The 27,799-nt window shown below is 42.1% G+C and overlaps 1 protein-coding gene across 1 annotated transcript in view; it reads left to right on the forward strand.

Moving 5' to 3' along the window:
* Positions 1–27,799, forward strand: part of LOC124736535 — a 264,204-nt gene that overhangs the window by 161,806 nt on the left and 74,599 nt on the right. Inside the window, exons 12-13 of the mRNA XM_047248575.1 lie at positions 17,280–17,468; positions 24,821–24,936. Of these exons, the coding sequence (XP_047104531.1) occupies positions 17,280–17,468; positions 24,821–24,936 (305 nt within the window). The remainder of the gene's footprint in view (positions 1–17,279; positions 17,469–24,820; positions 24,937–27,799) is intronic.

Here is a 27,799-nt window from a genome sequence, read left to right on the forward strand (position 1 = left end):
ATACAGGTCCTTTATGGTTTTTGATGGGATCTTATACCATTGTTCCTGTAAAATAGTGACACGTTCAGGAAACGACGATGGAGTTGGATAGTGATCACGTATTCTCTATAATTTACACCACAAAGGCTTAATAACATTGAGATCTGCTGACTGTGGCCGGACGGTGTGGCCACGCAGTTAAAGGCGCTTCAGTCTGGAACCGCGTGACCGCTACGGCCGCAGGTTCGACTCCTGCCTCGGGCATGGATGTGTGTGATGCCCTTAGGTTAGTTAGGTTTAAGTAGTTCTAAGTTCTAGGGGACTGATGACCTCAGATGTTAAGTCCCATAGTGCTCAGAGCCATTTGAACCATTTTTTTTGCTGACTGTGGTGTCCAAGGGAGATTCGATAATTCAGCCTCGTGTTCACAAAACCAGTCCTGAACAATATGAGCTGACTTTATCCTAGGCAGAGTAATCATGGGGCCCATGTAATACTATGATATGGCTGCCCAAATCATCATCGAACTTGCACCGTGTCCCATTCTTGAGACGCAAACAGAAGTTGGAGACAGTGTGAAACAAGATTCATCCGACCAAATGATATTGTTTCATTTCTCTGCAGTCCAAGTTTTATGGCTTCGGCACCATGTTTTCCTGTTAGAGCCATTTGCGTCACTCATGTGTTTTTCCAGTATTGCAGCTCGCCCTGCTGTTCCCTGCTTTTGGAGTTCCCTTCGTGTTGTTTTGGTGCTGACAGTGTTCGCGAGTGCGACATTCAGTGCCGCAGTGACTTTTACAGCCGCCGGGCCCTTATTTTTCGTCAGTCCTCTTCAATAACCGTCTGTCACGGCCACTCAAAATACACTTTCGTCCCCGTTGTGACTTAGCGAATGACGTTTTTCCGCTTACCCTGTTGCCGGTATAAATCTACGATACGATTTCTCTTGAAACACTAAACCCCTCGGCTCCCTTGGTGGCGGAAGCATCGATCATACCAGTGCTAAGTAATACATTTGTCAGCAACAGCCTTTTTTGCAAGTTTTTTGCAAGGGCATTTCGTCTGTCTCAGATATCTTGGCTACCACATGGAATAGTTTCATTATGATATGCGTGATGTCGTCCAACGAACGAGATCCCAAAACAAAGTTGTTACCTTGCAACGCAACTACAAAGGAAGATAATAGCTGCATGGACGAATAAGCGCCACCACAAGCGTTCTTCAGCTTGCGGCGAGCACCGTACCGCTCAGCCTAGACAGTGACCATCGACTAAGCAAACAACATCGTCTTCTAGCAGGCCAGCAGTGTGCTCAAAGTATTAGGCAGAACCCTATCTAAAAGTTATTGTTAAATGTACTCTCATTGAGCTCAGATACGTAGCAAGTGATACATTAATGCTCAGAGACAGTGGTAAATATTCATGAGATTGTGGAATTAAGTAATTCTTCTTTTCTATTTTATAAAAAAGTGAACTAATATTTCATGTGTTATACTATCCACTCAGTCTTCTCCAGGAGCAAAGTAAAGAACCCACTATGTGCTGACGACTGTACTTTCGTCCGGTACAACAGTAACTGCTCCCAAAGATCTCAAGAATTATGGAAGAATACCAGCTACCATAGGTCCCATGTCTCGACTTCGGTCTTTCAGCGCTCTGTCAAGTTCTTCTCACACTATAATATCTTTCATGTCATGTTCATCTACTTCCTCTTCCTTTTCCACAATGCGTGGCAACAGCACATCACTCCGTTCAGTAACAAATATATACTCACACAACAGGCACTATGTGATCAAAAGTATCCGAACACATGGCTGAAAATGACCTACAACTTCGTGACGCCCTTCATCGGTAATGCTGCAATTCAATATGGTGTTGGCCCACCCTTAGCCTTAATGACAGCTTCCACTCTCGCAGGCCTATGTTCAATCGGGTGCTGGAAGGTTTCTTGGGGAATGGCAGCCCGTTCGTCACGGAGTGCTGCACTGAGGAGAGGTGTCTATAGCGGTAGGTGAGGCCTGGCACGAAGTCGGCATTCCAAAACATCCCAAAGGTGTGCTATAGGAGTCAAGTCAGGACTCTGTGCAGGCCAGTCCATTACAGGGATATTATTGTCGTGTAACCACTCCGCCACGGGCCGTTCGTTATGAACAGGTGCTCGATCGTGTTGAAATATGTATTCGCCATCCCCGAATTGCCCTTCAACAGTGGGAAGCAAGAAGGTGCTTAAAACACCAGTGTAGGCCTGTGTTTTGATAGTGCCAGGCAAAACAACAAGGGTTGCAAGCCCCTTCCATGAAAAACACGACCACGCCATAACACCACGTCCTCCGAATTTTACTGTTGGTACTACACACACTGGCAGATGACGTTCACCGGGCATTCACCATGCCCACACCCTGCCACTGGATCGCCACTTTGTGTACCGTGATTCGTCACTCCACACAACGTTTTTCCACTGTTCAGTGGTTGTAGTGTAACGACATAAGTTTTTTATAAATGATTTTCTTTTTTCATACGACCATGTGTAGACTTCGTCACCTACGTCAGTTACAACACACTTCAAAATTATTTACACTCTTTTTAAATTGTCTCAGAATGGTTCTTGAACGAAACTGCAAAACATCATTTGAGTCGTATGCGCAGAATTACGTCACTCAGTCCAATTGGTTTGCGCAAACTTTTTCAATTTAGATGTCGTTTGTTTCTCCTCAGAAATTATATTAACGCACGTTATCTGATTTAATAAATATTAGAACCATATTGAATAAACTTTCGAGATTCAAACTCGCGATGGACGTTGTCAAAAATTAATATCTTGTCAAATAAATTACGTAACATAAGTCTTCATAAATAAATTCTCGGAACACGTATTTCAACTTTAGTAGCATCCACTAGTTTATTATCTTCCTACATATAGACGTGAACCTGAGCCTTGACAAGACAGAACTGAACATTTACAACATGATTAAACTTTCTATGACGTCATTGTTGTACAAACATTACAAATTCTCAGTTATTTAATTTTTAGAAGCACGACGCAACAACTCGGTTTCAAGATCTTCTGTTGCTCTTTGGCTGTCGACCCGCGACGTATAGTGGCCAGCAATTTTCTCTCTGGTCCCGGCAGCGAAGATGCTGTCTCCGTTCGTTGCGCCGCCCTCTCCGTACATGAAACATAAAAAATAAATACAAAACTTTAGATAATTCACAGCTATTACAAATATTACAAAAATACATAAACAAAACAGTAAATTAAACTTATATTCACATGCAAACTGGGCTGACACTGGTGGATGGGGGACGCTTCGATTTCACGTCCCACTACATACCCCACCCACAAGCTCAGTTTGTCAGGTTTTAGCCGAAAATAAAACTTTTTCTATATACAACATTTAACTGTTAATACATTTTTCTCACATTTTACGTAATCTAGAGTCCTTGCTCTTAGATAGATTTAATCCTTTTACTACAATATTGTTGTGACTATTTGTCATTTACTTTTAATTGTGCTATTATGGTAATTCACAACCGGATATATGGAGATTACTCCTTTTCATTTAATAGTTGCTAGTAAATAATAATTTAGTACGTTCTTTAACGTTGTTACATTAGGACAGAGCGTTCAAATTGTGATAGATTAGTTTCAGTTTTATTCATTTACTAGAGTTATTCTTTCCAAAAATGTATATTACTAATAAGTTTCTCACAATAACTAATATTACTATTTACTTTACGTCATTCTTTTCCATAATGCTTTATTTATGCCTGAGGTCAAGAAGAAATCAAGCAAAACTTTCTTTAGAATCTCGGCACGGCTTTCTTTACCTTCGGACACCTTGTTGGGTAGTGGCAATTTATTTAGGAGAAACTAGCGAGAGAGCCCCGTTTGGTGTGTTCTATATTAACACTATTACAAATCTCTATTAAAGGCACTCTGCTATGTTCTCGTGATCCATATAGCTCTGGACGCCCATGGTCCCTAAAATTATTAACCATCCCCTTTGGTTCCTACTATCTGAGTAAATATAAAATATATAAAATTCCTTCTGACCTAATAACAAAACTTTCTTCCATATAAATCCACTTTTAGTTATCTTTCCCTTTTTGAAGTACCGGTAGGTTATTGTAGAACACTTGTTTAAACTTCCTGTCATTTCTTTAAAAATAACACGTAACTATCACGAAAAACTTCACATGAATAAACTATGAACGCTCTTCCGTATGTAACATATACCAAATATAAACTTATTTAGGAATGAAGGGTTTCATTTGATCGACACTATATAATCCTTTAATTACACCTGATGAAGGTTCCATAAGACGTAACGCTTTAGGATGTACAATCTTATGTACAACATATGGACCTTCAAAGTTAAAGAAGAATTTTCTACATTCCTTATTGATCTTCGAACTTTTAGGATAAAATCGTACTAATACAAGATCTCCTACCTGAAATGAGGGTTCTATAGCATGTTGATTATAACTTTTAATTCTCCGTTCAGCATTTTTAACAATCTTTTCGCAAACTTTTTCGTCTGGGATGCATTGTTGGATCTCATTTACTGGTGGCCAAGGTAGAGCAGCTAGTAAAGGCTCACCTATAATTCGTTTGCCTAAAATTTCTATAGGTGATAATCCCGTCGTTAGGTGAGGCAATTCATTTAATATCTTTTCGAATTCAGGCATTAGTTTGGCCCACCGAGTATGTTTATATGCACAATAAGTTCTACATAATCGTCCTAATTCTTTCATGACTCTTTCTACTAAATTACTTTGAGGGTGATATTTCGAAATTAAGATATGTTTGATTCCATATTGTTTTATCATATCTTGAAACTTTTTACTAATAAAGGCACTACCGTTGTCAGAGATAAGTCGTTTAGGAATGCCCCAGTTAACAAAGTAATTTCGAGTAAGACAGTGTATAACGCTTGCTGTGTTCGCTCGTTTCAAAGTATATAGCTACACATGTTTGGACCAACATTCCATTACAACAAACACATAAGTAAATCCTCCTGAACTACGAGGCAAAGGGCCGAAAAAATCTAATGACAGTAGATCCCACAGACCTCGAGGAATTACAGCGTGTAATTTATAACGCTTAGATTTGTTATTAACTTTAACCTTTTGACAGGTTTCACAAGTCCTAATAATACTTCTCACAATACGGGACATATTTCTGAAATAATAATACTTCATTAGGTGTTTAATACATTTATGAATTCCAAAATGCCCGTAACCTTCATGAATATAAGTAATTAATTCGTACACAACAGTTTCCGGGATGCAGATTTTCCATCTCTGGTGTTCCCTCTGTGCTTTCCAATACAACAAGTCGTTGAAATATAACCACACACCCCGGGTGTTAACTGTTTCGTCCCCATTATTAAGGTTTTGTATAAGGTCCCTATATTGATCGTCATTTCTTTGATTGCATCTAATAGCAGTTACTATGCGTTTAACCTTACGTTCGTTCTCCTGAGTTAAAAGGAAATAAACATGGTAATTTGTTCCTGGTTCTTCTGCAATATTAATATTCTCCATTCCTACTGGAAGTCTCGACAAAGCATCCGAAACTACATTTTGAGATCCTCTTATATACCTAATTTCGTATTGAAATTCTTGCAAGCATAATACCCAACGTAATAATCTATGGTGAAGTAACCGACAATTGTTCAAAAAGGTTAAAGCCTGATGATCAGTATATACAATTGTTTTTCTTCCCATTAATAATCCTCTAAATCTTTGAAAACCCCATACCACTGCGAGAGCTTCCTTCTCAGTTACAAAATAATTTCTTTCATGTTTATTTAAAGTTCTACTAGCGAATCCAATAGGCTGATATAATCCCTTCTCATTGATCAGATCACCTTGGAATATTACGCAAGACACACCATAATCAGAGGCATCCGTACACATACAAAAGTCCTGATTGAAATCTGGATGGTATAACATTTTGGCTTCTGTTAACGCTCCTTTTATCTTATTAAGAACTTCCTCTTCCTCTTTTCCCCATAGCCATACTGATTTCTCTTTTAATAAATCTAGTAATTTAGGATTAACAACATCCTGCCCTGGAAGAAATCTTCTCAGAAATCCTACCATTCCTAAGAATGATTTCAGTTGTTTCCGATTTCTAGGACTCGGGCATCGAGCAATAGCTTCAATACGTGCTGGGTCTGGCCTAATACCTTTACTGTCCACTATACGCCCCAAAAATCTCACTTCCTCCTTTCCGAAGTAAGACTTAGATAATTTTAAAGTAATTCCTCTGTCAATTAAACAGTCAAACAATTTCCGTAATATCGTTACGTGTTCTTCCCACGTTTTAATGGCAACCAAAATATCATCTACATATAAAATAATCTTTTGTAATAATTGCTGACCCAAAGCAGAATCTAATGCCCTAATGAAAGTTGACACTGATATATTAAGTCCAAAAGGTAAAACTTGGAACTGATATGACCTGCCTTCAAAAAGAAAAGCCGTATATTGCCGTGAATCCGGGTGTAATATTACTTGATGGTAGCCAGCAGTTAAATCCATTGTACTCATATAACGAGAACCAGCAATCTTAAGAAGTACGTCCTCCATAGGAATAGGTCTGTCTCTTTCCGTCTCTATAATTTTGTTTAATTCACGAGCATCCAGAATCAGTCGTACCCCACCAGTAGCTTTCTTAACTACCCACGAAGGACTGTTAAAAGCACTATATGATCGTTGGATAATGTTTTGTTCTAGCATCTTACTTATTTCTCTACTAGCCGGTTCTTTGAATTGTACTGGAATAGGATAAGGTTTCTTAAAGAATGGTTTTTGATCTTTAATCTTAAGTTTACAAACGTAATCTTTAATTCTCCTCGGTTCATCGGAGAAGACGGCTCTAATTCTAACAGCAAAGATTCCAACTCTTCCTTTTTTTGTTCGGATAGACAATTCGTAGAATAACATTTTTCTTTCACTTCGGTTTTGATACTATTACGAGCCTCACATCGGTATACTTCATATTCAAGATCACTAGAATCTATTAATAGGTTCATGGTCTGTGTGTACTTAATCTGTAAGGATTCGTAGCAATTTTCAGGTACTCGATTATCAGAAAACCTCACTTTAAAAGCACATGCCTCCTTATGGATGGTTAAGGAAGAGTCTTTAAAATCTAATATAGCTTTATATTTACATAGCCAATCTATACCTAAAATTATGGCCACATTTAAGTTGGCTACGACAAGTACAGAGTGAGCAATTAATTGTTTAGCAATTTCAAAAGTTAAATAAACTTCCTCAGCAATATTTTGACTTCTTTTTGGGAAATACAGAAGCGTCCGATCTTACCCGTCGGCTTTGACCCATGACGTCACAAATACCGCGGAAACGACTATAAACAATTCCAATATGGCGGATATAAAAACATCGCATACGTATTGTAAACACTGAAATACACAAGTTTCACAAAAAGCCTAATGACTGTAACGGGACAAGCGTGGGAAATTAGGGGTTTTTGGGTGCGGAGAAACTAAATATACAGAAATGTAGCCACCGACCGCCATTCAACACCACGCAAAACAACGAAATAAATCAACATCACAAAACTGACCAAATACCAAAAAACACATTCCTATCCATAATCGGACACTTCCCTTAACCTATATAGCTCAACAGAACCTACCGATCACATCCCCCAATAGAAAACTAAGAAACGAAAGCTTCCCTTACGCCTACATACATCGGCACTTATGCAGTTTAGCAGGTACGGAAAAAATTTTTCATTTTTTTTCAAAATTTGATCATCATGTGTCGTTATGCGGTGGGGGGAGTCTGCAGTGCCCCCCCATCCCCCCACAGGCTTCATTAGTGTCAAATCAATATTTTCGAATCATAGGCGGCCGCTGCCGCGGCCGCATTCCAAAAAGAAACTCCCAACCTAACCTCAAGTGGGCTACGCTACAGATCAATATGTTCATCAAATTGCTTAATATTACGTATACATGTTCATTAGTGTCAAATCAATATTTTCGAATCATAGGCGGCCGCTGCCGCGGCCGCATTCCAAAAAAAAAAACTCCCAGCCTAACCTCAAGTGGGCTACGCTACAGATCAATATGTTCATCAAATTGCTTCATATTACGTATACATGTTCATTAGTGTCAAATCAATATTTTCGAATCATAGGCGGCCGCTGCCGCGGCCGCATTCCAAAAAAAAACTCCCAACCTAACCTCGTATTCAGGGCTACGCTACAGATCAATGTGTAGGTCCCTTACGTCACGGGTCAAAGCCGACGCGTGAGATCGGATGTTTCCAACCTATACCCAATACACAAAACATACATAAATAACCAAAAAAAAAACGGAACTTACCTCAAAAAACTCAGTAATAGAAATTCCGCTTCAAATCCAACACCTGAGCAACAGAAAACTGACCCCACCACACGAAACAAACGAAACAAACGAAAACCATGAACACACCACCAGAGAGCACGACAAACAAAAACAAGACATCTACAAACACGCCACAATCGCAAATCAAACTCCGCGCCGTAATGACGTCACACACCACAACACGCTTACGTCACGGGTCAAAGCCGACGGGTAAGATCGGACGCTTCTGTTGACCCAGTAACTCCTATAATTTTCACCCCAGTTACAGGTAAGGTTGGGAAATTCCAGTATTTTCTTTTAAGCTGAAATAATTCTTTAGATAAAATACTTACTTCGCTACCCGAATCGATTATAATATTTACTTCGGTATCTTTAATATAACCTTTAATAACGGGTTTATAAGTTATATTCTCCCTTATCTGATTGTCTTCCTGAAGTAAATCTTGTTGCCAATCACCTTCCTTTTGGCAGCTTAATGGTAAATTGCAATTGGGTCTTGTATAATTTTCACTAACAGTTCCCTCTAGTTGACCCGTACTAAAGGACTTTACTAGTTTTCCGAACTTTCTATGATAACGTCACCTACAACTTGACCTTCATTAATTACTTGAGGATGATTTATCTCATTATCGTTATTGTGTAATCTTCGCATTTTAGAGTTATTACCACGATTTTGTTGGCTCTCTTTATCTTCAGATTGCCGTTTTATATAACAAAACCGGCTATGATTGTTGTTGTTAGATTTTCGTGGTTCTGAATTATTATTATTTCGAGGATTGTCATTTCTACCAAATCTAAATTTCCCGTCTTCCCGTTCTCTATTAAGTATATCTAACTGTTCTAAATATCCTAATAATACACAAGGTTGTGACCATTCCCTTTCTATCATTTTTTCCTTTACATAATACGGTAACCTACTAATTAGGACTCGTATTAGGTGACTTTCAATAATTGGTTCTTCAATTAATTTAGCACGGTTTAAATGCCATTCGAAATAATTCCTATAACCTCCTCACCGTTTAGAATATGGAGGAGGGTCTAACAACTCTAAAGTTAAGTGTTGTTGTTTTCCTCTTGACCAATAATTTTGTTTAAACTGCTTAACAAAATCATCCCAGTCCCTAAATTCAGTTCTATGCAGTACTGCCCATTCCGCAGCTTCTGCTTCTAAATGTCCTATTACAAATTGAATCCGTTTTTCATTACTCCATTTAGGAGATAATGAAGTTTCAAAAGCTTTTATAAAGATTATAGGGTGAAGTTCGCCTCCTGGTTTGAATACAGGAAATCGACTTGCTACATTTAAATTTGTCGTTATATCATCCCAACATTCTGCGAGAGACATAGTTGGATTTTGTTTAGATTGCAGAGACGGAGTTGCATCGGATTGGCTTGCCGTGATTTCTTTATTTGTATTGTTGTCGTCCGAGCTAGAAAACACGATGCGACTGTTGTCTCTGATTACGTTATTACTTCTACTACTTGAAATGTTTTCATTATTATTTAATTCCGATAACCGTTTAGTAATTTCCTTAGCATTTCTGTATTGGATACGCGGTTAGCTAATATCGATTCTTCACTGCGTTCACGATGTGAACGCTCTATACCTTCGTCAATGTTATTATCTTTGGAAGTCTCAAGGTTACTGCATATTTCGGTAATTAAAAATTTCATGTTTTCTATTTCAGTATGATCTTTTTCTACTCGATGAGTTAATGTCTCTAATTCTACATTATCTATTGAAGAAATCTCCACAGGTTTGGTAGAAACCTCTTTAATAGATTCTAATAATTCTCTGCGAACAGTTTCTGTTTGCATAGAAAATTCGTCTCGTAACTTATCGTTATTTTTCTCTATTTCATTTACGACTAAGACATTGACGTTATCTAGTCTCTTGGTTAAGTCAGTAATATCATTTCGCATGCGAGCTTTTTCCTCACGCGATTCCTGGATATGTTCTTCTAACCTTTTACAATTATCAGCAATCTTATTACTAAGTCCTACTAGTTTTTCCTGCATTTCAACTTTAGAAGCCTCTATTTTATCACTTAATTCTCGACTGGTTTCATTAAGATATTCCTGTAACCTGTCTGTAGATTTTGTTAGCTCCCCTTTTAATCTAGCAGTAGATTCCTCGTTAGACTGTTTTAATTCCTGTTTTAGTTCCTCTTTTAATCTAGCAGTAGATTCTTCGTTAAACTGTTTTAATCTAGCAGTAGATTCTTCGTTAGACTGTTTTAATACCTGTTTTAGTTCCTCTTTTAATCTAGCAGTGGATTCTTCGTTAGATTGTTTTAGTTTAGCGATCGCCCTAAAAAGGGATCTCATGCTCCAATCGGACATAGATTGCTCTTCGGCTGACATTTCACTTCCCGACATTGTTGTAAGATATTAACTAGTTACACACGCAGACTTGTAATCAACAATCCTATAAAAGCACACTCCCTATGTACAACACTCCACATCCAACTTAAAACAGACTCACCGGACACTAATATTTTAGTTTGTAGTTCTCGATGATCGGTGTGCTGCTATGGGCTGCAGATGTAACAGCCGTCGATGCAGCCGCTGAGATGCTGCGACCCCGCTTCCGCAACCGGCAGGACGCTGAGTCGAACACCGGAGACGTCACTGGCTGCAACCACGCCCGGCCCACCGTTGACAGGCGAAGCCCTCAGCAACACCTCTAATACCAGCCGGAGGAACGCCCCCCAGCTGACGTACTGGACCTGTTAGTTTAAGGAGAAAAAGGTTGTCGGGGTTTGCAGCGTTCAGCTGCTGCCCAACAGATGCGCCTTCTCGTGGAATAACTGCGTGACCGTACAGCTTGGCTGCGCTCCGTCAGCTGCCCACACCCGCGAAGTCACCGCTGGCTGGTGAAGGCTCCACGAAGACTCGCGTTGACTTCCGAAGGACTCTTGATGTTTTAATTGTTTCGTACCTGTGTGTCTTAGTTGCACACAAGTCCTGTTTTTAAGGTCGCCACGGTGTAGTGTAACGACGTAAGTTTTTTATAAATGATTTTCTTTTTTCATATGACCATGTGTAGACTTCGTCACCTACGTCAGTTACAACACACTTCAAAATTATTTATACTCTTTTTAAATTGTCTCAGAATGGTTCTTGAACGAAACTGCAAAACATCATTTGAGTCGTATGCGCAGAATTACGTCACTCAGTCCAATTGGTTTGCGCAAACTTTTTCAATTTAGATGTCGTTTGTTTCTCCTCAGAAATTATATTAACGCACGTTATCTGATTTAATAAATATTAGAACTATATTGAATAAACTTTCGAGATTCAAACTCGCGATGGACGTTGTCAAAAATTAATAATCTTGTCAAATAAATTACGTAACATAATTCTTCATAAATAAATTCTCGGAACACGTATTTCAACTTTAGTAGCATCCACTAGTTTATTATCTTCCTACATATAGACGTGAACCTGAACCTTGACAAGACAGAACTGAACATTTACAACATGATTAAACTTTCTATGACGTCATTGTTGTACAAACATTACAAATTCTCAGTTATTTAATTTTTAGAAGCACGACGCAACAACTCGGTTTCAAGATCTTCTGTTGCTCTTTGGCTGTCGACCCGCGACGTATAGTGGCCAGCAATTTTCTCTCTGGTCCCGGCAGCGAAGATGCTGTCTCCGTTCGTTGCGCCGCCCTCTCCGTACATGAAACATAAAAAATAAATACAAAACTTTAGATAATTCACAGCTATTACAAATATTACAAAAATACATAAACAAAACAGTAAATTAAACTTATATTCACCTGCAAACTGGGCTGACACTGGTGGATGGGGGACGCTTCGATTTCACGTCCCACTACATGGTCCAATATTTTCGTTCCTTACACCAAGCGAGGCGTCGATTGACATTTACCGGCGTGATGTGTGGCTTATGAGCAGCTGCTCGACCACGAAATCCAAGTTTTCTCAATTCCCGCCCAACTGTCATAGTATTTGCAGTGGATCCTGATGCATTGGAGTTCCTGTGTGATTGTCTGGATAGATGTCTGCCTATTACACATTACGACTCTCTTCAACTGTCGGTGGTCTCTGTCAGTCAACAGACGAGGATGGCCTGTACGCTTTTGTGCTGTACGTGTCCCTTCTCATTTCCACTTCACTATCACATTGGAAACAGTGGACCTAGGGATGTTTAGGAATGTAGAAATGTCGCATACAGACGTATGACACAAGTGACACCCAATCACCTGACCACGTTTGAACTCCGTGAGTTCTGTGGAGCGCCCCATTCTACTCCCTCACGATGTCTAATGACTACTGAGGTCGTTGATATGGAGTACGTGGCAGCAGGTGGCAGCACAATGCACATAATATGAAAAAGGTATGTTTTGGGGGTTACTTTTGATCACATAGGGTACAGACACGTCACACATACATAACATTTTAATAGTTGGTTGGGACAACGTTCTCGTCGGAGAATAAATTAATATGGAAATAAATTAATATGATTCTATTCCCCGATTCCGATTAAGATTTTCTGGAGGTTTCCCTTGGTATATGCCGCAACTGGTAAGCCCCACCAATTTATTCCCAATTAGAGTCCCGAATGTGCCCAATTATCAGCTTGTCTGACATTTGACCGAATACTGGGTGATCAAAAAGTCAGTATAAATTTGAAAAATGAATAAATCACGGAATAATGTAGATAGAGAGGTACAAAATGACATCATGCTTGGAATGACACGGGTTTTTATTAGAACAAAAAAAAATACAAACGTTCAAAAAATGTCCGACAGATGGCGCTTCATCTGATCAGAATAGCAATAATTAGAATAACAAAGTAAGACAAAGCAAAGATGATGTTCTTTACAGGAAACGCTCAATATGTCCACCATCATTCCTCAACAATACCTGTAGTCGAGGAATAATGTTGTGAACAGCACTGTAAAGCCTGTTTGGAGTTACGGTGAGGCACTGGCGTCGGATGTCTTATCAGATGTCGGTCGATCACAATACACTTGCGACTTCAGGTAACCCCAAAGCCAATAGTCGCACGGACTGAGGTCTGGGGACCTGGGAGGCCAAGCATGACGAAAATGGCGGCTGAGCACACGATCATCACCAAACGACGCGCGCAAGAGATCTTTCACGCGTCTAGCAATATGGGGTGGAGCGCCATCCTGCATAAGCATCGTACGTTCCAGCAGGTGTTTATCAGCCAGCCTGGCTGGCTCTGAGCACTATGGGACTTAACAGCTGTGGTCATCAGTCCCCTAGAACTTAGAACCTGCGACCGTAGCAGTCGCGCGTTTCCGGACTGCGCGCCTAGAACCGCGAGACCACCGCGGCTGGCAGCCAGGCTGGGGATGATGCGATTCTGTAACATATCGGCGTACCTCTCACTCGTCACGGAAGCAGTTTTGCTGACCAGCGCCATCTGTAGGACATTTTGTGAACTTTGTTTTTTTTTTTGTTGTAATAAAACCCCATGTCATTCCAAGCATGTGTCTCAATTTTTACCTCTCTATCTACATTATTCCGTGGTTTATTAAGTTTTCAAATTTATACTGACTTTTTGATCACCTTGTAGAACCGTGACTCTCCAGTGGGCCGTATCTCGAACAGCCTGGCCCACTGCTAGCAGTGGAGAATGTAAAGAGTAAAAAAAAAAAATCCACAGTACTGTCTTGAAGTTAGTTTCCTTTGTATAGCCCTTCTATATATTACGTCCAGCTCTCAGCCTTTCGTTCTTTGGTTAGTAATAGCTTGTCGCCTGAGCTCACGATGTTCCTCCAGCTCTTTCTCTTTCTCCAAAGGATTACTTAATTGTGCTGTATGTATTCCCAAAGTTATGCGGACTGTTAAAGGTTCTACCATCATTACTTGCGTGATCAATTGTATCCTTACGCGTCGCCGGTCCTCTGAAACATTGAGCTGAGTGCGTCTTTTCTGACAGGAGGCAGTGTCTTGCTGTTTTGTTCAACAATGCCCAAGCGCTACCGTTTATGCGAGATGAGATCAGTCGTTCAGGTCTCGCGTAGAACGATCGTATGAAACAGAGTCGCTCCAGAAAATATGAACAGTTTGCAGATGTTAATGAAATCTGAGTTAGGAAGTTTTCAGTCGAATGCTAGGACAGCAGATAATGAATAATAGGTTTATTCGCGGATGGTGCGAAATGTGTACAAATCAGTGACGTCATTCTCAGTCAGTAGCGGGCTATATTACGAAGGGCGATCAAAAAGTTACCGTCTGAGGGTACTTGCTGCAACGTATATGCAACATAGCGCTACTCCGATGCTGGTGTATAAGCACAGACACATAGGCAAGGGATTGTTGTGACATGTCTGTGAACTGTGATGACGTTTTTACCAAACGCGTTCAGACAGGACCAGTGTGCTGTAATTCTTTTTTTGACTGCCGAAACACAAACATAGGTAGACATCCATCGGAGTATGAAGAATGTAAGGGGCAGCATTTCTGTCGAAAACCACCGTTGTGGAATGGTACGCGAAGGGACGCTGCTGCTTCGTGACAATAACGTCCCTATACCGGACATGTCGTAAAGCAGAAGTTACGACAACTTAAGTGGGAGACACTCGAGCACCCACCCTAGAGTCTTGATCAAGCCTTCAGTCTCTTAAAAAAGGCCATGAAGGGTCGACGATTCATGTCGGACGAAGATGTGCAGCAGGCAGTTACAGACTTCTTTACGCAGCAGGACACGATGTTTTACCAAATGGGTATCTTCAATCTGCTGCGTAGATGGGATGATTGTCTCACAAGGGGGCCCTCCATACTGTAAATCACTGATTTTGATGCGCTTCAAATATGTCGTAGAGGCACTTACCCGGAGTATCTGGCTATCCGGTTTTGGTTTTTGAGAAAATAGATTCCGAAGTTCATTGCGCGCTTTGTATATCCGTAACATAAGATGTACTTCGAGCAAGTCAGCGTAGAGTAGCGGTAAAGGTTCACGGCTACCGCACTGGAGGTATTGTGTTCGAATCCTGCTAGTGTACTTTTTTTTCAAAACGATCGAATTTTTCAATTTTATTTCAAAGAATATCAACAAACAGTGTAAGGTGTGCGAAATTATAAAGATATATTCAGTTATTAATTTTTTCAAATATTCATTCAGTTTGTGTTTTGCATCATATTCTCCCAATTCATCTTCTTCGTTGAAATCTATCAGTTCACCATCAATAATGATCTGTCTTTCGACCAAGAGATCCTGTATTGCGATACATATCTCATTCCCAGTTGCAACGGAATTGGCAGAGATCACGCTAGGCGGTGTATTCGTTACGAGATTCAAATTGCGGAGTAGATTTTCGGTGTATTTAATGGCATTTGTGATTTCGCCTTTTGATTCTCCGTTCAACTCCTCTACTTGAGGATCTTCTTCTGGCTGCACTACTGAAGAAACACTTTGTTCTTCCATTTCACAGAATTTTTCTAACACACGGCACTAGAGACGCTTTGCGAGCAACTGACGCTGTAGTTCGCTGCGAACGTAAAGGAATGCAACTCGCATCCTCATTGGCCTAGGAGCTGGGGTTCCCGTTACAACTAACGGTATTCACGGGAGAGGGGATGATAATGGGAGGAGATCGATTTCGGTGATACAAGAAGCAACCGTTGTACGAACATTTGGAACTTCAATTGCGAACCACAAACGGAATGAACATTTGAAAAAATTAATAACTGAATATATCTTTATAATATCGCACACCTTACAATGTTTGTTGATATTCTTTGAAATAAAATTGAAAAATTCGGTCGATTTTGAAAAAAAAAAGCAAAGAACACGAACAGGATTCGAAGACAATACTTCCAGCGCGGTAGCCGTGAACCTTTACCGCTGCGCTACGCTGACTTATTCGAAATATGTGTAATACTACGTATATACAAAGCGCGCAATGAACTTCAAAAACCAAGGCCCGTTGCTAAAAAAACGGTTAGCCAGATACTCAGGGCAAGTGCCTCTACAACATATTTGAAGCGCATCAAAATACGTGATTTACAGAATGGACGGTTCCCTTGTCAGTGTTCACGGCGATTTTGCCAAATTGGCATACCGATTCTGGACTGTACACTCTTCAAAAAAATGGTTCAAATGGCTCTGGGCACTATGGGACTTAACTTCTGAGGTCATCAGTTCCCTAGAACTTAGAACTACTTAAACCTAACTAACCTAAGGACATCACACACATTCATGCCCGAGGCAGGATCCGAATCTGCGACCGTAGCGGTACAGTCTTCGAATGGAAACTTTTCGATCGCCCCTTTTTATTAGTTGAACGCTTATTAATATTAAAGCGAAGTTTTATTGTGTCGTAGTTTAATTCGCAGAAAGAATACAACAATGGCAATCCTCAGTATGACAGTCGAACTAAATTTAACAGCTAATATTAAAAGTTGGGGTTTAACAATTGTTAGGAAGTGCGTTAAGTACCAGCTCAATAAACGAAGTAAATTGTATGAATTGTTATCCTTTGGGAGCAACCATTCCGTTTAAATTTCACTTCAATATTAGTAAGGAAAAGAGGCAGAGTTCCGTGTTAGGAAACACGACCAAGTTTCTTACGAAGCGTGGTCTCTCTTTTAACTAACCCTTACCAATGTTCGATCGCCGCAAAGAAAACCGTAGATTAAGCATTAGCAAAATATAACGAGAGGGAGATTACAGTGCCTCTACAGCTTGGCTATTCTCCACTAGCCATGACTGCTTCGCCATTTGGCATTTCCTATCAAATTTATTTTCTAATATTTGCATTTTGTGTGTGAATAAGTAGCCACTGGTACAAGTCTGTGAAGCATCTCGTGAAGAGGCGTCCGTTCCTAATAAAACACGACATTTTAGAAACTGTGAATAGTTTTACTACTATTGTGGGGAGCCTCGGCTTGTACCCTGATTCGTTTTGCAGTGGGCGAAGATCGTGGTGTCGCTGGAACGCGCGGTGAACCAGGCGGCGGCGCACCAGTACCTGCAGGAGTACAGCATCTCCCTGGGGCCCAGCGACGACCCCAGCCAGGAGCAGCGCGGCGTCATGGTCATCAAGACCAAGAGCAAGACGCGCGCGCGACAACGCAAGGGCGCCGTCATGAACTGGAAGGTACGTCGCACAGGCGAGCCTCTGCTGCGTCGCTGGGACATACCCACCTGACACCAGACCACTGAGTCTAGCTGTACTACGATCTGTATTGTGCCCATTTTGGAGAATCGTCGTGTCTCTGGAGACAGAAGGACCCCAGAGCAAAAACGTCAGTACTGTGACCATTGGTCGCAGGAAACACGACTAGCACCCTCACACGACGACTAAACATAATCATTTAGAGACAAGACCCCGTGGACGATCCAAACGACTGTGCAGACAGAACATCTACACTACTGGCCATTAAAATTGCTACACCACGAAGATGACGTGCTACAGACGCGAAATTTAACCAACAGGAAGAAGATGCTGTGATATGCAAATGATTAGCTTTTCAGAGCATCCACACAAAGTTGGCGCCGGTGGCGACACCTACAACGTGCTCACATGAGGAAAGTTTCCAACCGATTTCTCATACACAAACAGTTGACTGGCGTTTCTTGGTGAAACGTTGTTGTGATGCCTCGTGTAAGGAGGAGAAATGCGTGCCATCACGTTTCTGACTTTGATAAAGGTCGGATTGTAGCCTATCCCGACTGCCGTTTTTCGTATCGCGACATTGCTGCTCGCGTTGGTCGAGATCCAATGACTGTTAGCAGAATATGGAATCGGTGGGTTCAGGAGGGCAATACGGAACGCCATGCTAGATCCCAACGGCCTTGTATCACTAGCAGTCGAGATGACAGGCATCTTATCCACATGGCTGTAACGGATCGTACAGCCACGTCTCGATTCCTGAGTCAACAGATGGGGACGTTTGCAAGACAACAACCATCTGCACAAACAGTTCGACGACGTTTGCAGCAGCATAGACTATCAGCTCGGAGACCAAGGCTGCGGTTACCTTTGACGCTGCATCACAGACAGGAGCGTCTGCGATTGTGTACTCAACAACGAACCTGGGAGCACGATTGGCAAAACGTGATTTTATCGGATAAATCCAGGTTCTGTTTACAGCACCATGATGGTCGCATCCGTGTTTGGCGACATCGCGGTGAACTCACATTGGAAGCGTGTATTCGTCATCGCCATACTGGCGTACCACCCCGCGTGATGGTATGGGATGCCATTTGTTATACGTCTCGGTCACCTCTTGTTCGCATTGACGGCACTTTGAACAGTGGACGTTACGTTTCAGATATGTTACGACCCGACGCTCTACCCTTCATTCGATCCCTGCGAAACCCTACATTTCAGCAGGATAATGCACGACCGCATGTTGTAGGTCCTGTACGGGCCTTTCTGGATACAGAAAATGTTCGACTGCTGCCCTGGCCAGCACATCCTTTAGATCTCTCACCAATTTAAAACGTCTGGTCAATGGTAGCCGAGCAACTGGCTCGTCACAATACGCCAGTCACTACTCTTGTCGAACTGTGGTATCGTGTTGAAACTGCATGGGCAGCTGTACCTGTACACGCCATCCAAACTTTGACTCAATGGCCAGGCGTATCAAGGCCGTTATTACGGCCAGACGTGGTTCTTCTGGGTACTGATTTCTCAGGATCTATTCACCCAAATTGCGTGAAAATGTAATCACATGTCAGTTCTAGTATAATATATTTGTCCAATGAATACCCGTTTATCATCTGCATTTCTTCTTGGTGTAGCAATTTTAATGGCCAGTAGTGTAGATCGCTACATAAACACTTGTAGCTACGAGAGTACAAGGGGCAACGAGCTCATGCAACGAATGAGTCTACGGACGATAGTAACGAGACAGACAAGGGTAGTAGTGACAGCAGATCAAAAAACTGGGGCGCAATTGAAGATGAGTTAATAGAGAATGGTTAATTGTAAAGTACTAACATAGGCTCGGTGATGCGTTAGAATTGTTAGCTACTGATGGAAATGAATCCTATATACCTAGGTATGGAACGCTTATGCATACAAAAAGCCATGCTATATTTCTATTGAATCTAGACTAGTAAAAGTACGAGAAGTGTCATACTGAAACTTAACTGATGATTATCAACAGAGTGTCATAAAAACTAGTGTACAGTAGACAGTAATACTAGACTGAAGATAAATGTAGAAACAGAAGATAGCAAATGCTGACATGTAGAGCACAAACTAGATAGAACCTAAACTAGATGAAGGGTCACACCATTTAAGTGCAAGTAGATGAAAGAATCGCCCTCGAATGGCGAGTGGTAGTAGATCGGGTTGTGGCTGACAGACTCAATGTCTTTCTGAGGTACACCCCGTGGACAAAATCGGTGGTGGTATTCTACGATTCTTAACTCTCTTTCTCTCTATTTTCCTTAACATAAATTGTTAATTTTTACGTTACCTAATTAGCTTTAAGTTTCCGAGTACATAAAGCTGCAACTTTGTTAAACCGCTAAGAAACTAAATAAACTTCATTTTATGGATATGTACAGTTTAATATGGTGAAAACACGACATTTCTTAGTCACTGAGAGTCATTTTAAATGTAAATGACAGCAAATAAATAAGTACATGAAAATCCATTTCGTGCAGAGTTGTCGTGAACAAGAGAAACTACTAAAGAGCTAGCGAACCAGTCACAATCAAACCATAACACCAAAGCCGTTGTAGGCTACTTACCGAGAGGATGGTTGTAACCAAAGAAATACGAAAGAACGCAAGGTCGCAGTCGTAGACGGTCCGATGGCGTGGTACTAATGGCTGGGCCTTATCGCAAGGAGCGCGTCACAGTCAACAACTTTTCTTTTTTTAATGCGATTTACTCTGGCTCATAGCCTCCGAGCTATGGCGTGAACTGACTTCTCCTTATTTGCACGATTTTCTATTTATTCTCAGGATCCAATCTACACAGGATTATTTTTTTAATTATTACCTACGCCTGGGTCCTACGGGACCAAGCGATGTACAACGAAGGATATTTTAGAATTTTCTCATAGTCTTTTTTGTGCGCATATTATTTTCATTATCTCAGATTGTATTCTTTTGCTATACTCAGATTAAGTATTCCGGTTTTCTTGCGTTTTTATGCCTGGCAGACTGTCTAGTCGTCAATTTCTGTATTTCATATTATACTATCCCTGCTTCTCTCATCTCTTCTTTTACCACCTACGATCCCTTTAACGAGTGTTGTCTCAGTTTGTAGCTTTACTATGAGTTTCATAGAATTTCACAACTTGTCTAGTTAGTCTAATTGGTTCCATTATTTTAATATGCCCATAAAATCTTTGCCTGCGTAATTTTATATCACAATAAATGCTGGAATACTTTTGAACTTCCTTATTTACTTTTAGTCTGTATGTTCTTCGGCTTTGGCGTTATGGTTTGATTGTGACTAGTTCGATTATGGTTTTATTGTGACTGGTGCGCTAGCTCTTTAGTAGCTTCGCTTGCTCACAACTCTGATCGAAATGGACATTCATGTATTTTTTTTTCTTTTTTGACCTAAAATTTTCCTAGTTACTCTTTTGGCTGCAGAGCACAATGTTGTACCAATGCTACCAAATTCTCACATCTAATAGGCAACCTTTAAGTGGTAAAGGAATGAAAATACAATTAAGGAAAAAAATTGTTTTTCTGGCAGTGACTGTTGGATCCCAAAATTTTGCATTTGTCATCACATGTCGGAATGCCTATTGTAATCCAAACTGGGCGCGCCCAATTTTACTCTGAATAAGGAATAAACAACCTTTTTCTCGATAAAAACTCTGCACCTTTCGTTTACGCTCGCAGGTGATGTCCACGCTTCGACTGTATTAACCAGGCTCATTCTGTACCTGCACTTAACTTTCACTCCCCTTAGTTAAAGTATTCAGCTGGCCAGATGCCACAACATAGTACTATTACCAAATTTTAATTTCATGTTAAATAGAGCCACCTGAAGATAAGAGCTTGCAACTCTATAATTTGTTTACAAGAAGTGGGATTGTTTGGCTGAATACGAGCCGGCCTTTCACTTTAAAAGGGTCAGCAGCCCACATATCTCTTGATTAAGAAAAACCCGATGTGTACTAAAGTTACGTCTCTTTAAATGGGTACAACTAGACAGTCTTCCTTCCTACGCACCACCTGTTAATGGAACAAGAAAGGTGGGGGAGGGGAGGGGGAGGATGATAGTGGTGCCACAAGCACACTCCGCCACACTCCGACACCATAAGGTGGTTTGCGGAGTACAGATGTAGTTAATTCATTCTAAGACAAAGAGAAAGAAACGACGCACCACGAATAAATTATCCAAATGAGAGGGAAATTGGTAGACGTAATGTGCCTGTACAGAGAAACAAATGATTACAGTTTGAGAAAAAATTGAGGATTTATTCAAGAGAAAGAGCTTTAGAAATTGAGCAATTCAATAAAGCCTTGGTTCACTGCTGACCTTTATGCAAGCACTTATTTGGCTTGGCATTAATTGAGAGAGTTTTTGGATGTCCTCCTGAGGGATATCGTGCCAAATTTTGTCCCATTGGCGAGTTAGATCGTCAGAAGCCCGAGCTGATTGGAAGGCCCAGCCCATAATGCTCCAAACTATCGCAACTGAGGAGAGGTTCGGCGACCTTGCTGGCCAAGGGCGTAGAGTATCGTCGACGTACGGCTGTCCTGTAAGGGCGCCGCAGATACCGAACCAAAGGGATCCTTCTGTGCGATGAAAGGGCACCCGAAACCATCAGTCCTGGTCGTCGGGCCGTATGCGGACGACAGTCAGGCTGCTGTCCCACCACTGTGCAGGGCCTCTCCAGACACGTCTTCGCTGGCGATCGGCGATCAGTTCGAAGCGGGACTCAAGACAATTCTACTCCAGCCATTGAGATTCCAGTCTCTGTTGATCCACTGTGGACGTGGGACAGCGGTTGGTCAAATATTTTACAAAGAAATCCGTCCACCAGCCGAGTAAATTGAGAAGTTCTTTTATTTCATTTCCACTCCCAGTTTCGGCAGCTCTTTACGCCATCTTCAGGACCCGTATGCACCTCTAAAAAATAATCTACTTTGGCATACTGGGGCCATATATTTCTGGATGTCGTGAATTCTCAAGTGCTTCCTTCGAAGTCTTCGAACTGATCTACAGAGGTCAATGATATTGCCATGAGTTCAGCACCCTTCCTTTGACCCGCCTACTAAGTGGTCACTGAAGGACCACTTGAATGTCGGATCGATGATAATGATGAACCCGGCGCTCTGAGTGCCTCTCCGACGATTGCTCGATCCTCTTGCTCTGTCGTCTCTCTAGGTCGACCGCTTCCTTATTGACGCTGTGGCCGAATAGTACCATCGCTCCTATTCAAAAGTCGAGCGACTTTCCGGTTACTCCAGCCGGCTGCTTTGAGCTCATCCGTACATCCTCACTCAAATGCAGACTTCTGCGTATATTGTCCACAGGCCTGTCTGCGAGGCTTATTCGCTGTCCAACTGTATACACGGAATGAAATTCGCAAAGACCTTATGCCCTAGTATTGACATGTCTCCTGTTTACTATGCCTGGCAGCTATTGGGCGATATTTCGCCCCAGCAGCACACGTTCATACAGGGTGATCAAAAAGTCAGTATAAATTTGAAAACTGAATAAATCACGGAATAATGTAGATAGAGAGTTACAAATTGACACAAATGCTTGCAATGACATGGGGTTTTATTAGAACCAAAAAAATACAAAAGTTCAAAAAATGTCCGACAGATGGCGCTTCATCTGATCAGAATAGCAATAATTAGCATAAAAAAGCAAGACAAAGCAAAGATGATGTTCTTTACAGGAAATGCTCAATATGTCCACCATCATTCCTCAACAATAGCTGTAGTCGAGGAATAATGTTGTGAATAGTACTGTAAAGCATGTCCGGAGTTATGGTGAGACACTGGCGTCAGATGTTGTCTTTCAGCATCCCTAGAGATGTCGGTCGATCACAATACACTTGCGACTTCAGGTAACCCCAAAATCAATAATCGCACGGACTGAGGTCTGGGGACCTGGGAAGTCAAGCATGACGAAAGTGGCGGCTGAGCACACGATCATCACCAAACGACGAGCGCAAGAGATCTTTCACGCGTCTGGCAATATGGAGTGGTTCTAATAAAACCCCATGTGATTCCAAGCATGTGTGTCAATTTTTACCTCTCTATCTACATTATTCCATGGTTTATTAAGTTTTCAAATTTATACTGACTTTTACAGTTTTGTACTTTCCAATTACAGTTTTGTATTTTCGGACGATACTTGTGTGAATATCAATTGGTGACCAATTTCCATAGCTCCTTCGCGGTGAGTCGTTTTTTCGTCTTAGAGCGTATATCGTAAGCACGTCCTAAATTCCAAAAGCCACGAAGCAGGTAAAACCCAGCCGTGTATGGCTCAACTGAAAAATCTGCTTCAGATAAATGTGTTTGAAGCTTCACGGGGATTGTCGACAGCATCTCTCTCCATGTGCGTCGGCTAAAAATCACTATGTAAAATGCAAAACCGAAACAGAAACACCGCAGACATTGTAAATCTATGTCGGTATGCATTTAAGTATCCGAGTGTGAGATCTACAGTGAAACCACGTTATTAGCTATACTCGTGCTCCATAATAACAGTTACAAAATGTGCCTGTAGTAGCCAAATAAGCCTATGAATTACCAGCGAGACATTTCCCACGAAATGTGCTATAACGTGTTCAAAGTATATTGTTCGGATTCGTCTGCGATCAGTATTTCGGAATTTTCAATTGCTTTCTCCAACCATTCAGAAAACATGAATAGAGAGGGGTCCAAAAAATGTGTTCACTGCCTAAAAGTCCATAACTTGCAAACTAATTCACGGAGTTGTCTCATTTTTTGTGGAAGAGTAGCTTAAAGTACAACTTAAAGGTATCACTGTAGGTGTTCGAAATGGTCACCATTAACATCCGCACACAAACGATGCCGCCCAACTGCAGCACAAACGACTGACTGCAACGTGTTCAGTTGGATATTTGCACATGAATGTACGATGGAAGATGGTCCTCTGGACTTTTACCTGTGGGGAACACTAAAGGACGTCGTTTATCGACAAAAGCCACGCACATTGGATGAACTTCGAAGAATCCATCGTACATTCATGTGCAAATATCCAACTGATTACGTTGCAGTCAGTCGTTCGTGCTGCAGTTCGGCGGCATCGTTTGTGTGTGGATGTTAATGGTGACCATTTCGAACACCTACAGTGATATCTTTAAGTTGTACTTTAAGCTACTCTTCCACAAAAAAAGAGACAACTCCGTCATTTAGTTTGCAAGTTATGGACTTTTAAACACTGGATACATTTTTTTGGACCCCCCTGTATACCGTCTCTGATAACTCATATCTGCTGTGCATGTATTTCAGTAGTAGAGAAGGTCTGGTGTCTTGTTTCAGCGCGTGGGCAAGGTGACGATCCGCGAGCTGAAGAAGCGCAACATGACGGGCGACCAGCTGAGGAGGCTCATGTGGGAGCGCGCCTCCATCTCGACGCCCATCCGCGTGCCGGACACGTGAGTGCTCTCCCCTCGTTCACCATGTTTCTCCTTTCATCGACTTGTCACTATTTTCAGCAATCACGTTACGATCCAAATTCACAGTAGTGATGCTATGGCATAGGGAATGTTTACATAACTTACGGGAATATGTTCGAATAACATAATCGACATTACTCGTCTGCGTTCCCATACATCATTTGTAAATTTACAGTTGTTACCTGAGCGTCTCATACCTTCACATTAATCGACTGAAACTACACTACTGGGCATTAAAATTGATACACCGCAAAGATGACGTGCTACACACGCGAAATTTAACAGACAGCAAGGAAGAAGATGCTGTGATATGCAAATGATTAGCTTTTCAAAGCATCCACACAAGGTTGGCGCCGGTGGCGACGCCTACAACGTGCTGACGTACACAGACAGCAGTTGACCGGCGTTGCCTGCTGAAACGTTGTTGCCTCGTGTAAGGAGGAGAAATGCGTACCATCACGTTTCCGACTTTGATAAAGGTCGGATTGCAGCCTATCGCGATTGTGGTTTATCGTATCGTGACATTGCTGCTCGCGTTGTTCGAGATCCAATAACTGTTAGCAGAATATGGAATCGGTCGGTTCAGGAGGGTAATACGGAACGCAGTGCTGGATCCCAACGGCCTCGTATCACTAGCAGTCGAGATGACAGGCATCTTATCCACATGGCTGTAACGGATCGTTCAGCCACGCCTCGACGACGTTTGCAGCAGCATGGACTATGAGCTCGGAGACCATGGCTGCGGTTACCCTTGACGCTGCATCACAGACAGGAGCGCCTGCGATGGTGTACGAATGGCAAAACGTCGTTTTTTCGGATGAATCCAGGTTCTGTTTACAGCATCATGATGGTCGCATCCGTGTTTGGCGACATCGCGGTGAACTGACATTGGAAGCATGTATTCGTCATCGCGATACTGGCGTATCACCCGGCGTGATGGTATGGGGTCCATTGGTTACACGTCTCGGTCACCTCTTGTTCGCATTGATGGCACTTTGAACAGTGGACGTTAAATTTCACATTTGTTACGACCCGTAGCTCTCGCTTCATTCGATCCCTGCGATACCCTACATTTCAGCAGGATAATGGACGACCGCATTGCAGGTCCTGTACGGGCCTTTCTGGATACATAAGAATCTTGTCTGCTGCCCTGGCCAGCACATTCTCCAGATCTCTCACCAATTGAAAACATCTGGTCGATGGTGTCCGACCAACTGGCTCGTCACAATACGCCAGTCACTACTCTTGATGAACTGTGGTATCGTGTTGAAGCTGCATGGGCAGCTCTACCTGTACATGCCATCCAAGTCTTTCAGAACATAATAAACTGCCCTTCTACGCCACATCACTCTCGTCAGAATGTACCACTACTGATGTTGTTGTTTCTGCTACTACTACTACTGCTGAACTACCAGTACTACTACAGTGAGTTAACTCAGAGTTGGCCCATAACCACTCGTACCTATAAGCACAACTACAGAATTGACTGCAGTTCTACTTTCAAACACACACGTTTATTCAATGACACACATATACTCAAATTCAAGAGATGGTTGTGCGATGTTCGTAGCCTGTGAGACAGAATCAAGTTGGTGCCTCTGAGGCAAAGTGAAACTGGTACACAAGGCAGTCCTCTAGCCAACCTAGGCAACTGCCGAAGAGCGGCAGGTCCTCTTCGGACAGGTGAGCTGCAATGATTGGTGGTGTAGCGGCGAAGGCTACTGGAACTGACACATTCTGAAAGACAGTGTGCATGAATACTTCCAGCAACCCACGGCAGGACTCTCACGAAGACACAGTGCTGATAAGTTGCAGAGCGCGGAGTAATACGACAGCTCCGCATTATTTGATTCACGTGATGAGCGACGTGGAATGTAGTTCCGTGCTGCTGACGATCTCTGCTGCCAGCCATTTGAATTCGAAGGCACACTTGCCCGTCCTATGTGTGTAGGTTTCGTACTCATCCTCCACACTTGGAGGGGAGTGTATGTTGCCATGGTTGCAGCTCGGGGTCATAGCAGGCAGACCAATCCCCTGCTGCCCTCTGTAGTGCAGGCACCTTAACCAGTGTTTCATGCTTCTGCGAAAGTAAAGTTACGCACGGAGGAAAAGATCAATTACATATAGTTTGTAATTGAAACTGAAACTGTCTTATGTCTTGACATTTTTAATAAAAATCCTAACTGCAACTTCTGCATATACTGATCACAAGGCAACGAAACAATACGAAATAGAGTGAAGTAACACAGAGCAATTGTCTGCACCTCGTGGTCTTGCGGTTGCGTTCTCTCTTCCCGCGCACGGGTCCCGGGTTCGATTCCCGGCGGGGTCAGGGATTTTCCTGCCTCGATGTGACTGGCTACTGTTGTGTCGTCTTCATCATTATCATCGTCATCATCATCATTCATCCCCATTACGGTCGGGGGAAGGCAATGGCAAACCACCACCGCTAGGACCTCGCCTAGTCGGCAGTGCGGGTCTCCCGCATCGTTTCCTACGCTCCTCGGAGTATGGGACCCTATCATCATCAATACATAGAAATACAGCAAACAACAATGACTACCTCGTGTAGTACTGTCAGCTAGGTAACTTTGCTCGCAACCAAAAAAGGCAACTTCCAGCTGAAGCATTACCACTCTGTTATATTCACGTCTAGGGAGCCGATCAGCCAGTTTAAAGTTACCATTGTGTATTGTGTACTGAACCAGGGATCTAGAAACGACGGAGAGGCTTCGTCCCGCCGTAGCCCTCAGTGGTTCACAACCCCACAACAGGCCACAGCAGTCCACTCACCCCACCGCCGCCTCACAACGAACCCAGGGTTATTGGGCTGTTCGGCCCC

Source organism: Schistocerca piceifrons, chromosome 1 (assembly GCF_021461385.2).
Source record: "Schistocerca piceifrons isolate TAMUIC-IGC-003096 chromosome 1, iqSchPice1.1, whole genome shotgun sequence".
Classification (NCBI taxonomy): domain Eukaryota; kingdom Metazoa; phylum Arthropoda; class Insecta; order Orthoptera; family Acrididae; genus Schistocerca; species Schistocerca piceifrons.